The sequence below is a fragment of the Echinops telfairi genome, unplaced genomic scaffold, assembly GCF_000313985.2.
Source record: "Echinops telfairi isolate 266 unplaced genomic scaffold, ASM31398v2 ScPeMD7_19;HRSCAF=73, whole genome shotgun sequence".
NCBI classification, from domain to species: domain Eukaryota; kingdom Metazoa; phylum Chordata; class Mammalia; order Afrosoricida; family Tenrecidae; genus Echinops; species Echinops telfairi.
The window spans coordinates 8,212,708-8,226,844 of record NW_022103916.1 but is presented as its reverse complement, the minus strand read 5'-3'; the positions used below and the strand labels follow the sequence as shown (position 1 = coordinate 8,226,844).

At 37.2% G+C, this 14,137-nt stretch overlaps 1 protein-coding gene across 1 annotated transcript in view; it reads left to right on the top strand.

The window, feature by feature from the left end:
* The window catches only part of KDM6A (lysine demethylase 6A), a 178,221-nt gene extending 169,065 nt beyond the window's left edge, over positions 1–9,156 (top strand). The window contains exons 28-30 of the mRNA XM_045288276.1: positions 4,631–4,757; positions 6,179–6,349; positions 8,283–9,156. Coding sequence (XP_045144211.1) covers positions 4,631–4,757; positions 6,179–6,349; positions 8,283–8,312 — 328 coding nt within the window. The 3' untranslated portion in view covers positions 8,313–9,156. The remainder of the gene's footprint in view (positions 1–4,630; positions 4,758–6,178; positions 6,350–8,282) is intronic.
* Positions 9,157–14,137: the final 4,981 nt, after the last annotated feature.

The following is a 14,137-nucleotide window of genomic DNA, read 5'->3' as shown; positions in this document are numbered from 1 at the left end:
TCTTTTAATTTCTTTAAATTCTGTACATTTTCCTCTGCCCTTTGATTGAATTAGATCCATTCTCTAGACTGGCTCATTACTCTGGGTTCCATAAAGGCCTTTTGTCTTTCTAAATTCTCCTTCTACTCTAACTTCTACCTTCTGAAAATGGGAAGCAACAAAAACTTTAAGGGTGGGGAGGACCATGTGGACCAGGTGAAAACCATGATTTTGTTATACATGTCAGATAAAATTAATAGAGCTGTCAATTTAAGATTCTTGTATCTCACAAATTAAAAATTCTGGAACCATGATTCATGGCTTAGTCTTAGCAACCCTAGCTCTAGCCATTGATTACTTGTAGGCAAATATTGCCTTTTTTCTAGATTAAACCACCAACATAAATTAAAAGCTGTACTCTTTCTTTATCATGGATCCCTGGTGATGTAGTAGATTACATGTTTGGCTGCTAGCTGAAAGGTCAGCAGTTTAAGCCCATTAGCTGCTCCACAGGAGAAAGATTCACAACCTTGGAAACTTGAAGAGCCCGTTCTACTCTGCCCTGTAGGGTATATGAGACATAGGTGACTGGGTGGCAGTGAGTTTTGTTTTTACTTTGCCATTGTAGTCAATAGCTTTAGAGTTATGAAAATTCATTTCCTGAGGGGAGTAGAAGATAATGCAAAGCAGTAAGACTCTGTGTCTTTCCCAGGTGGAGGGAAAGATTGTATTGACTGAGCCTCCCCTCCCCTGAAGTTCATTTTTAAGAGAAAAAGAAGGGGGAAGTGGTTAGGAATAAGATGGACAGAGAGAAGTGAGTATATTGTTAAATAGTGAGGGTAAGCTCAAAATATTCTGCCTTTAAAAACCCTTAGTTCAGTCACTTAAATGTCTTTATGATTGGGGACAATTTTAGCTTCTCTCAATTGTAAAGTAGAGGTAGTTTGGTAATTATGTTTTTAGTTGTTTTATTTTTAAGTAGCACCATACTGTTATTCACAACAGCTGTACTATTTGGTATTTCCATCTTCAATGGATAAGCCTTCTACTTTGCCCACATTCTCACCAACATGTGTTGCTTTTTATTTTTGTCTTAGTCATGTTGTTAGGCACCATTGAATTGCGTTGACCTCATATGGACCGTATTTGTACAACAGAATGAAACACTTCTCGGTCCTGTCAGCCTTAAATCCTAATAGGTGTCAAGGGATTTTTCATTGTGGTTTGGAGATTTGCGTCTCTTTGCTAGCTAGTGACATTAAACATCTTTTCTTGTGTTTGGTGGCCTATCCTCTTTGGTCAAATTTCTGTTGAAACTCTTTGCCCATTTTATGATTGGGTTATTTGTCTTTGGTTATTAAGTTGTTTCTATGAGTTGATCGTTAGATCATTATCAAATATATGGTTTTTTGAGATATTCTCCCAGTTGATAGCTTGTCTTTTCACTTGTCAGTCTTTTGATGAATAAATTTTAATTTTGTATTTATTTTGGCTTTTTTAAGTATGAATAAATCATTTTATTGGGGACTCTTACAGCTCTCTTAACTATCTATGGATTCATTGTGTCAAGCATATTTGTACATATGTTGCCATCAACCTTTTCAAAACATTTTCTTTCCACTTGAGCCTTTGGTACCAGCTCATTTTTTTTCCTCCTACCCTCACCCTCCCACTCTCATGAATCCTTGATAAATTATTTCCAGAACTTATACTATCTGCTGCCTCCCTTCAGCCATGTTTCTGTTTCACCCCCTGCCTTCCCCCTACCCTCATGGTATCGGTACTCCCATTATTGTTCCTGAGGGATTTATCTGTCCTGGATTCTATGTGTGATTCCCTGTGGCGAGAGCTCTTATCTGTACTAGTGTACATGCTCAAGAAGCAAAGGAATGGTGTATGTTTCATCAGTGCTATACTGCACCCTGGCTGGCTTGTCCCTTCTTTGTAACCCTTGTGTGAGGAGGGATGTCTACAGATGTGCTTTGGGTCTCCCCTCCATATTTCAGCTTCTGTTTTTGTACTATATGATCTGATTATTGTTGGATATGTAGCTCCCAAGATATTCTCCTAGCTTATCTTTTAATTTTTCATTTACATAAATAGTAATTAAATTAAGCCCCTGATTTTGAAGCTACTTAGAAAACTTCAGTAAGATAGATTAAATGGAACACAGGGGACATTCAAGAAGCTGATACTGCTCAAGAGGTAAAGGCATAATTTGAAATACATTGCCCCCTTTTTGCCAGGAACTAAATTTTTACTTGCCTAGCTTTCTTGGTGAACACATGAAAGTCAGTCGAAACGAACTGCTACAAAATTCTAAAACCTTTGTTAAAACAATAGTATCCAAAATGTTAAGCTGTTTGTCAACATATCCTCCACCTAAGTCTGTACACTTCTCAAAGCAGTGTTTCCATCTCCTTAACCCTTCCCTAAATAATACTTTGCTCTTCCCTAAATAATACTTTGCCCTTTGATTTTGCAGTTTTGACATCTTGAGGGACTGAAGTTACCACATATACTCGAGTATAAACCGACCTGAATATCAGCCGAGGCACCTAATTTTATGCAAAAAACTGCATTTAAAATGTGCTGGGGAGACTCGGCTTGTACGCGAGTATATATGGTATGTTCCTTTGTAATGTGCTTTGTGTGTTGGGGACAGAAGAAATCTAAAGGGGCAGAGTCACGTTTTAAGGTGAGACAGGGTGGTAAGGTTTTCCAACAAATTCTCGTATGACATCCTTTGCTATACTCCACGAAGGAGCAGTTGTATTATTGTTATAGGAAACAATTTCTTAGTTAATATTTCCTGCCCTTTTCTCACCAACAGTTTTCCATTTTTTAAAAATTTCTTCCTAATAAACCGTTGGCAGGTCTCTTCTCTGCCTTGAAATTAACTGAGTCAGCAGATCTTTCTGTGTTTTGATATGGACCTTGTGCCCTAGATCATATGTGTTATCCTCAAATAATTTTTCTTAGCCTCGTTACTATTCGTTTCATAAAAGTATCTTCATTAGCTCTGATCTTGCTTAAAAGATGGATGGAAAGATGAGGTTTCAGAGCTATCATCTTAGTGCAACTTATTTTTTAGGCACTTTAAAAAGACAAGTACATTACTGAGAGAACTTAGCTGCAGCCATCCACTGGTCACAAAGACATGTTTAAACTCATATTGTTAGGGATAAACGCATGTGTGTATGGATTGGAACCAGAGCAGCAGTACTTGTACTGCTGGCTTTGCTTTGACATTGAGTCACAATCTAAATGACTATTTTTTATTTTTAAATAAGTTAAACATGCAAGAATTGAACAAAGCTAAACAGAGGAAAATCATTTAATAAGATGAGAAATTTGCCTTAAAGTTGGCATTTTTTGTTTGTTAATAAGTTTTTAATATATTTTCATTGCACCCCTACCCCAATTCTGTTCACATGGATTCTGATAAATAGTAATATTATAATTAATAATTTACAAATAGCAAGAAAACATAAATCTAGGGAAAGTAAATATGCTATTACTTACTTTGAATTTTAGTTTAGTAATCAAATGTTTATTTAATTCCTACCATTATGACAAGCATTGTCCTAGGCAGTAAGTAGGCAGACAATTCCTTTCAAATAACTCAGTTGCTAAACCCTTTTCCTTTTCCTTAGGATACTTTCATTGCCTCTACATTTTAGAGCTGAAAAATACCTTAGAGACCTAGTCCAACCTCTTTGTTTAGATGGAGAACTTGGGCCTCTAAGATTCAGTCAGGAAGTAAGAATTTAGCAGACAATTCTTAGTAATGGCAGCAGTCTATAGGAAAATGAATGCACTATGAGAATGCACTATGTTGTTACCATCATAAGTGTGAGTTTAGGAAAGGTTTAAATATAAGAAAATTTTAATTGCACCATTATAACTTTCTATTATATTATATTCAATTTAAAATGAGGGAAATAATGTCATTTTTCTTCTTTAACACTATAATTAAACTAATTTTGTATTCTGTATTAACAGTCCTTGGGGGTAGTACAAACAGTAAATGTACTTTACTGCTAACTGAAAAGTTAAGAGTTTCATTCCGTCCAAAGACGTCTTGGAAGAAAGGCCTGGCAACCTACTTCCAGAAAATCAGCCACTAAAAACCGTATGGAGCACAATTTTATTCTGACACACATGAGCTTGCCATGGATTAGAATCAATGCTGCAGGAACTTTTTCATTTTTTACGTAACAGACAAACTCCATAAATAGGTTTCTGCTTGTGGACTTTTTAAAAATTCAAAAACGGCAATAGAGATGACACTGTTTGTGAGTGTGTAGGTAGTACTGATAGAAATAACATGCCTTTAATCCTTGCTAGAAACATTAAAAGTTAAAAACGAATTCAGACACCCCTCTCTTATTTTAAGGATGAATTAAATTGATTCTCAAAGAGGTTAATTGACTTGCCCAAATAAGAGCCAATTAGCAGCTTATATAAGTATTATCTTCAGACCTTCTGAACACTGCTATATCTTTTCATATCTGGGAAATTGACAAGAGAAAAATTAAGTGGTGGACATTAGAACTGATAAGGTCACTATCGTTTCTTGTATTTCTCTTATGTTAAAAAATACTCAATGTTTAGTTGCTGGTTGCAAATAATTTTTCCCCCACAATAGGTATTGTCTTCTGAGAACTCTGAAACAATGTCAGACATTGAGAGAAGCTCTCATTGCTGCAGGAAAAGAGATTATATGGCATGGGCGGACAAAAGAAGAACCAGCTCATTATTGTAGCATCTGTGAGGTAAGTATTCTTACCGACAATTATTTTATAAACCCTCTTATTTCTACAAACGTCTTTAATGTTTTGAACTTATTTTTAAGTGAATTAAAATCAAATTTAAAGAGAAACTAAAGCATTTTACTTGATGTCTTCAGTTGTGTTAATTTCTTATTACTTAGTCATTAAATAATAATCAAGAAGTTTAGTCTGAGATTTTTAAACTGGGGACAATCCAGACATAGATTTCGATAAACTAAATGTTGCCCAAGGTAGATTAACATTACGGCCTCTAGTTCAATTTACAATGCATTTGATGTTCTCCTGTGGCCAAAACTTTGAAGGAGTACGAGAACAGATGATGTGATGCCTGCTCTGGAGGAACTTAGGTTTTTTTAGCAAAAATGTGTAAACTATTGTAATGCACATGATCTAAATTTTCTTTGTAGTATTGGCAGAAGAATTCACAAAGTATTGGCATTTGAGTCCATCCTTAAAGGATGGTTATGATTTGAACAAGCTTTTTAAAAAATGGAAGTAGAATGAGAGTGGGAATACAGAATGGTGTATTCAGAAAACAGACTGAAACAGGGACTATGCAAATTAGACTTACAAGTCTAGGATGCTGAGGAATTTGTAAAGTACTTTGAATGGTTTTAAGGAATTTGATACTTATTCAGAGGTGTTTCTGGAGCCCTGTTGGTGTGGTATAGTGGTTATGTGTTGGGCTACTAATTTTAAGGTCAGCAGATTGAAACCACTAACTGCTGAGAGGAAGACAGGGTTTTCTACTCCCGAGAAGAGTTAGTATCAGAAACTCACAGGGGAAGTTCTACACTGTTTTTTAGGGTAAGTAGTTGGAGAATATAGAGATTTGAAGCCATGTGTTAACTTAAGAGTTGTTCTCTTAAGTCCTAGACTGTAACCTAGTAGTAGATATACCAAAGAAGGGAAAGAATTAGAAAATGCTTAGAAGGTGAAATCAGTAAAACTACTCATTAAATGGTAGACGTGAGGGTTAAGTGGAAGAGAGTTCATCATTTTCTAGCTCAGATCACTAGATTCCTGTTGTTTCCCATTGCTTAATAATGGAAAACATGGTGAACTCTGGAATTTCATTAACATAACTGTTCAAATATGACAGTAGATAGTGATTTTTTTGTCATAGGAGAAATTCAACCATAAACCAAATGTAAGGATATTGGTGATTCATTCCCCAAACCCTGAAATTCTCTATTTCAGAGGTTAATTTTTGTTGTACACATAATCTTAGCATAAGACTTATAACTGAACACTTATCCTAGTAGTTTATGGACAACCATGTTTTTCTTACTACCTGCTTCTAACCAAAGATTATCCACAGTTCCGTATAAAGTAGAATTCTATAATTATACTAAAAGGGTATCACCATCTTTACTGAATGCTTTTTCTCTTGTATAAAATAGGTGGAGGTTTTTGATCTGCTTTTTGTCACTAATGAGAGCAATTCTCGAAAGACTTACATAGTGCATTGCCAAGATTGTGCACGAAAAACAAGTGGAAACCTGGAAAATTTTGTGGTGCTAGAACAGTACAAAATGGAGGACCTGATGCATGTCTATGACCAATTTACATTAGTAAGTAAAATAAATATGAGTACATGGTTAGCTGGGTTGTGAAGCAGCAGTGTTTGTGCTGCCAATTGATAGCAGAAGGTAATGAAGTAGTTAGATTTTTAGATTCATTAGATAAATACATGAGATTATACCTCACCCTGCCACAAGGTGTTTATTCACATACAGTCGGCATATATAATTTTCATTTGTCTTTCTGGGTGGGTCCAGCCGAAATACCACAATTTTAAATAATCACAAAAAGTAAATATTTATTTTTATAACACTATATCTTTGAAATATTGTTACTTGTGCCCACTATAGGGATGATTTAGAAACCCTGGATCCCTGGTGGTGTAGAGGTTATGTGTTGGGCTGCGATCTGCATAGTTAGCAGTTTGAAAACACCAGCAGCCCCATGGGTAAAAGACTGGACTTTCTACTCCTGTAAATAGTTAACAGTCTCGGAAACTCACTGGGGGCCACTATGAGTCAGTCTTGACTCAGTGGCAGCAAGTTTGGTTTTTGGTGTGATGGCACAATGGTTACAGGGCTTAGCTGTTAACTATAAAGGTTGGTGGTTCAAATCCACCAGTCATTCCATGGGGAAAAGATGTGTCAGTCTGCTTCCATAAAGATTGTAGCCTTGGAAACCTTCTGGGGCAATTCTGCTCTGTCTCTGGATCGGAATTAGTCTGACTGCAATGGGTTTTGGTTTCGTAGATGTGTTGGTCTAGGTACTTTAGAAAAACAAATCTACAGAAACTCATGTATAAGAGAGAGTTTTATATAAAGGGTAAGTGCACATGGAGAAAACATCCCAACCCAGTGCTGCCCAAGCCCACAAATCCAACATTAACCCACATGTCCAACACCAATCCACAAAGTCCTCCTCCATCTCACGAAACACACACTATGATGTTGACTGCAGGAGGAAAGCTGAGTCAGTGAATGTGTACGCATCTCAGCGCTGGCAGGAGTCTCCACACGGGGTGCTCCAGCACCCAGGGCTGCATCGGGGTAGGTCCATGCAGCTTCTCCTTGGGGATGTCTTGCAGGAAGTGAGCCTTGCCCGCTGAAGCAGAGAGCTGGCTAAGGCAGCTGCACCCTGGTTTGACCATCACAAAGCAAGAGCCCCGAGAACTAGAAAGGCAAGGCTTCCCAAGCCATTTATCTCTCCACCCTTCAATTAACCCCACATGTGTTTATCGGCCAGGTTGGCACAATAAACTCCCTCAGTAGAGATGCTTCAAAAAAATAAAATGTGCATTTAAATATTATTCTGCGGTAATTGCAATTTTTGTCTTTGTCAAAAGTATTGACCTTATGGGAATATTCTGTGGCATGTAACTGATGAAATTCAAGTATACTTATAAAATTGCTTAGTTTTTAGTTTTAAACAGCAGATGCTTAGGACCAAGAATTTCACTCTAGCAGATCAATAGTTTTATGAATTGAATTGATGAATTGTTGATTTTGCCCAATACTTTTCTTTCATACATACTACTGGTCAGAAATGTAAGTTTTGAAATTTAGTTCTTGGTATAGTCACTTGAATTATCCTCCAGATTGCTTGAAGGAAAAGATTTTGTGTGAAGTATGTTAAGCAAAATATATAATCTAGCTGAAATAAATTCTGAAGCCAGTCACTGCTGAAATTCTAATTTAATAATCTACAAACTTGAAATGGTTAAACTAATGGTCCAAGAGTGAAGTCCAGAAAAATGTGGGTATGCTGAGTTGAGTAGTGGTGTCACACTCTTAGGGAAATTGACCAGCTAGAAGACCATGAGGGATGTTGTACTTTTACATTGTGTTAGAAGGCTGTTTAATTTTCTCGAGTGGTTATTTCCCCTTACTCTATTAGTAAACTCTATTGCTTTAACTCTATGAACTAGAAAATAATATTAACAACTTGTGTGCCAAAATAATTAACATATTGTATCCTCATTTTCAGGCTCCTCCATTACCATCTTCTTCCTCTTGATATTATTTCATGGATATTAAATGAGACCTTTTCTGCTATTCAGGAAGTAACCCAGTTCTGCACCACTGGTTTTTGTAGCTATCTCGTAAGGCTGCTGACTGAAAACTGTGTCTATGCAACCTTCCAAGTGCGGAGTGTCAACCAACTGGACAGGGGAGAGCACTGCTCCTACTCCAGGACTCTTAAAAAGCTGATCCAGCTGTACTTAGAAAAAATAAATAATAATTTCCATGTTTTGTATATATCTGACAAAACTGGTAACATCATACAGACTACTGACTTGAAGACAACCTCTTTTATATTTCTCTATTTCTGGGCTGATGAATTGGTTTTCATCTATCTTTTCCTCCTTCAGAATTTTCCTTGGAAAAAATACTAGCCTAGCTGGTCATTTCTTTGTAAGGTAGTTAGCAATTTTAAGTCTTTCTTTGGTCAACTCTTTTTTTAATGTGAAAAGATAGGTAAGAAGCTTTTTTACTGCTTTTATGTTTTTCTGTCTTGTTTTGAAACCATGACGGTTACACTTTTGGTTCCTAAATAAAACGTTAAAAAAAATTAACAGCCAAGTCACAAAGATAATGGATTGCACATAGACTAAGGAATAAACTTCAGATTTGTGATTTTTGTTTCTAATCTTGATGTAAATTTACACTATTTATAAATACATATTTATTGCTTGAAAATATTTGTGAATGGAATGCTGTTATTTTTTCCAGATTTACCTGCCATTGAAATTTTAAGGAGTTCTGTAATTTCAAACACTACTCCTATTACATTTTCTATGTGTAAATAAAACTGCTTAGCATTGTACAGAAACTTTTATTAAAATTGTTTAATGTTTAAAGAGTTTTCTATTGTTTGAGTTTTAAAAAGACTATGTACAGTGCCGGTTTTTGTTCATTTTTCAAATCTGATTATATATATTTTATATATACTTGTGTATGTATATATAATATATATAGAAATCTGGATATATATGTATAAAGATTTAGAACTTAAATTTTTCTCGTTTTAAGTTTCACATCTATGGTAGATTTTTTGAGGTGTCTACTGTAAAGTATTGCTTACAAAAGTATGATTATTTTTAAAGAAATATATATGGTATGTATCTTCAAGACCTAAAATGTCAGACTGGTTTATTGTTAAGTTGCATTTACTGCAATGACAGACCAATAAACAATTGCTGCCAAAATGTAGTAAATAGTAGAAAACAATAGTGACTGAACTTAAGATCTTAAAGGGAATGTTCTTTGGGCTGAAAAATCTTAATACATCACTTAGTAGAGTTTTATATGGGGGGCATTTCAAGGTGAAGGGGTTTATTCTAGAATGCAAGTAAATTAAGAGCTTTATTTCTTAAGTTAGACCGTTTTAAAATCCTGTACTTGCCTGGTTCTGTGACTTGATGACTTGAGGGGATAAGAGATGCAAATCCCTCATCACTAGTAAAATTTAGCAAACTATTGATGTTAACAAATCGATAATGATGCCTTTCATTGATGCCTGTTTGCTAAAGAATTTGGCACATGTTCTCATTTTATTGTCTAGTCTAAGAGTTTTCCAGGAAGCTCTAATGAAGGAGAGAATACTGTAAATGCAGTTGTACAAGAGAGCATTAAAAAGTCTGTGGGAAAATTCTATTATCTCATTTTTCCACATGCTTTTTCAAGCACCCTCATACACTCTCACAAATATAAATGAAGAGAATTTATAATCTTATCTGGTGAAATGCTGTGCTGATTACATTAACCAAGTACACAAATAAATTCAACCTTCATTGAGTTAATTCTAACCCAGTGGTTCTCAACCTTCCTAATCCTGTGACCCTTTAATACAGTTCCTCATGTTGTAGTGACCCCCTCCCCCCTAACCATAAAATTATTTTCACTAGTACTTCATAACTAATTTTGGTACTGTTATGAATCGGGCAACCCCACAGGTTGAGAACCACTATTTTAACCCATGGCAACCCTACAGGACAGGGTGAAACTACTCCTGTGGGTTTCTGAGACTTGGATTTCTTGTTAAAATTTCCTATCCAAGAGTTATTAAGAATTTTTTTAATGAAGGCATTTTGCAAATAAATTATAAACCAACTATCAAAAAGCAAAGTTTTCAAGAATGCTAAAACTATCTGCTTGTAGTTTATATTCGTAACCCTGTAGGGCAAAATAGACTTGCTTCATAGGGTTTCCAAGGCTGTAACTACCGAAGCGGCCTGCTTACTCTTCCTTCTGTGGAATGAGTGGCTAATGGGTATGAACAGTCAACTTTTTGATTAGCAGTCCCAGTCTTAACACGCTGTGCCACTAGGGCTTGTTGGGTAGAGGGTAACTGAAAATTCGCTGCCATCCAGTCGATTCCAATCACAGCAACCCTATAGAACAGGGTAGAACTGCCCTTGTGGGTTTCTGAAGCAGTAAATGTTTATGGGAACAGAATGCCACCTTACTCGCTCACAGCAGTTTAATGCTTCTCTGAGTAGAGGAGAGAGAAATCGAACACGTCCACATTAAAGTATGATTAGATAAGTTTAGCTCCATAAATGGTTTTTTATCAATTTGACATCCTTTTATAATTGGTATTTTTCCAATTTCAGAAACAAAATAATTTGTTTTCTTTTTACTGCTTGTATAATTGTATCCCATTAAGTCGTACCCTGAGTACCTTAATAATTAAACACGTTTGCATCAGCACAGATATAAAATATAAAGAAGCTAATCAACAGTACATAAATCAGATGTTAGTTAGTGGAAACTAAAACCATATTCTTTCCTCATTGTCACCAGGTAAATAGGAACTCCAAGCAGTTCAACTTCCTTCTAGTATGTAAGTTAAATCTGTATTTAAAAATTGGGCTTTTGCGGTTTAAAATAAAATCTTAAGTCGCATTTCGAAAGTAGGAAATTGACAGGACTTTAAAAATACTATTAATTAAGATTTTATAATAGGAATTTTACTCAATTGAAGTGTTTATTTCTCAGGCAAATCTGTTGCATCTAATTATTAAACCATGCAAGTTTCCATTTCACTTTAGCATCTCCTAAAAACAGGCGTTTTTAGCCTGGGTTCTCTGGAGAAGCAAAGCCAATGACAGAAATATATATATATATTTCATATCAAATAAATGACTCATACAATTGTAGACCAGGCAAGTTCCAAGTCCATGAAACAAATAAGTAGAGTCTGATAAACCCAAGATAATGAATCCAAGGTTGGCAGGTTGCTGATGGCTCCCAAGGTCAGTCGGCAATACAGCATGCTGTTAAAAAAACTGGAGGCAGACAAGCCAGATGCAGGATCCAGACTCAACAAAAAGCAAGTGAGCTTTTCCACAGTGTCCATTTATATTGGAAGCCAACCACACCCTCGAGACCACGGTTACTAGGTCTTTCTTAACTGTCAAAGCACTGAGAATTCTGACCCAGTGAAGTTGACACAAAACTTTAACTGTCACAGATGTGAGCCTACCCTCTATCTTTCATGTACACATCAAATATGACAGAATCAGAAATATACCAGAGGACACCTAGAGGAAGAAAAGAATAGGTAGTACTGGGGTTTTCTATTTCAATAGATTTTATCACCTTACAGAGCCTAGATTATTTGAGGATTTTGAGTAACAGGTTGGAGGTGACCCAATACTGACGCGACTTCTTTGCCATGTTTGATATTGGCACCATCTGGTTTTAAGAGCAGTGTTAGATTTGCAGTATCCTTCCCTTCATCAACACTTCATCTATCCATTATGTTACTGCCAGGGGGAAATTTCTGCACAGAAAATCAAGGACTAGATTATTTGATTTTGAACTTTGGATATTTAAAGATAAAGTTACAGATTTAGGCTACTGGATCTAAGAAATTCCAAGCTATCTCCCAGCAGATGAGTAGAGGTACTTCTAACCAGCATAAACACAGGAGTTCGGGTGACAGAAGAACATCGAAGTGATTTGTTTAGAAAGTAGCAGTTGGATGAATTAGGAGCGCCCTGGATTGGAAGTATAAATCTGGCTGTCCTTTAAGATGGTCCTTAAGTGAGGACAGAGATGGGCTAAGACCTAAGAAATTGCAACATTCAGTGAGGATGTAAAGAACGACAAAATCCTCAACTGGACCAATAGTAGGTAGCATCGTGATAAATGGATAAAAGGTTGAAGTTGCTCGGTTCCATAATCAATACTCATGGAAGCAGCAGTCAAGAGGTCAAAGACGTTGCATTAGGTAAATCTGCTCAAGACCTCTTTAGGGTATTGGAAACAAGGATGTTACTTTGAGGTCTAAGATACGCCTGACTCAAGCCATAGTCTTTTTCAATTGCCTCATATGCATGTGAGAGTTGGACATTGAATTAAGACAGAAGAATTGATGTGTTTTAGTTGTATGGGAGAAGAATATTAAATACTACAGACTGCATAAGACCTGTCTTAGAGGAAATACAACCAGAGTGCTCCTTAGAGGCAAGTGTGGTAAAACTGTATTTGGGCATGTAGTCAGGAGAAAGCTGTCCCTGGTGAAGGACATCATGTTTAGTAAAGTAGAAAGGCATCTGAAGAGAAGGCTCCCTCACAACCCCGCCCCCCCCAGGGGAGAGTATTTGTCTCCACAGGAGAGGGAGATGGGGACCAGACCTCAACCCAGTTCGCCAAGACATGAATGCAACACACCTGCATGAAGCAGCAAACCAATAGAGAGGTCTGCGGGCCAGGCCCCAATCCCACCTACCTGAACTCCCCCTGCTGCCAGAAAGACCAGAAAGAATACACTAGAGGACAGCTCTGAAGCTACAGCTCAGGGAGAGGCGTGCATCTGATTAGAGCACACAGGAGCAAACTGAGAAGGAAGTAGAGAGACTGGAGCACATTCTGGCCCACCAAACCCCGAGGACGGACGGTATTTCTGCTTGGAGCAGCAAGAGCACAGTGGACTATAGGACCGGCCCCACCACAAGACACAATGTCCCTTACTGACGCATAGCGATGCGGGGGACAACACTGGAGACACAGTGCGGGAATTGTGCCCAATCTGACACCCGCACCACACCAAGGCGAAACACTAAAGGCATTCAACAGAGCAGCAAGTGGAGCAAATCAACATCCCCAAGGAATCCCAAAAATAGACTTCGGGGCAGGGTGTGGCACCTCATCAGACTTGTCCAGAAAACACTCAAATAGGTCAACAAACAGTCATGAAATGATGTATAGGCTTTTCTTTGTCGTGGTTGTTTGGTTTGTTTTTTGTTGTTGCTTTGTTTTTGTGTTTATTATTGGTTTTGCATGTCTCTCTAGATAAGATAGGCGGAATCATCAATCCGGGGAACCCAGTGATTGGGGGTGGCACCGAGGAGGGGGAGGTAGGCAAAAGGAAGGGGGGTAACCAACAAAGCCAGGGGCAGGGGAACAAGTGACCTAAATTCGATGACGAGGAGGGCAAAGGATGTCTGGTGGAGCTTGATCAAGTGCAATGTAGCCAAGAGGAATTAATGGAAGCTGAAGGAAGGTTGAACATGATAATGCGACAAGAGAAAAGTAAAAGAAAATAGAGGAAAGAACTAGGAGGCAAAGGACATTAACAGAGATCTAAATGCAGTAATGTACATATGTAAATGTATATAAAACGGGGAAATAGGTCTATACATATATTTATGCATTAAGTATTAAGGTGGGTGGGCACTGGGCCTCTACTCAAATACTCAACTCAATGCAAGAACACTTTGTTCGAATAATTTGACAATCAGTGATCACCTTCCCTGACATGATCACTGAAGACAAAATGGGTGCATAAGCAAATGTGAAGAAAGCTGATGGTGCGTAGCTATCAAAAGATAT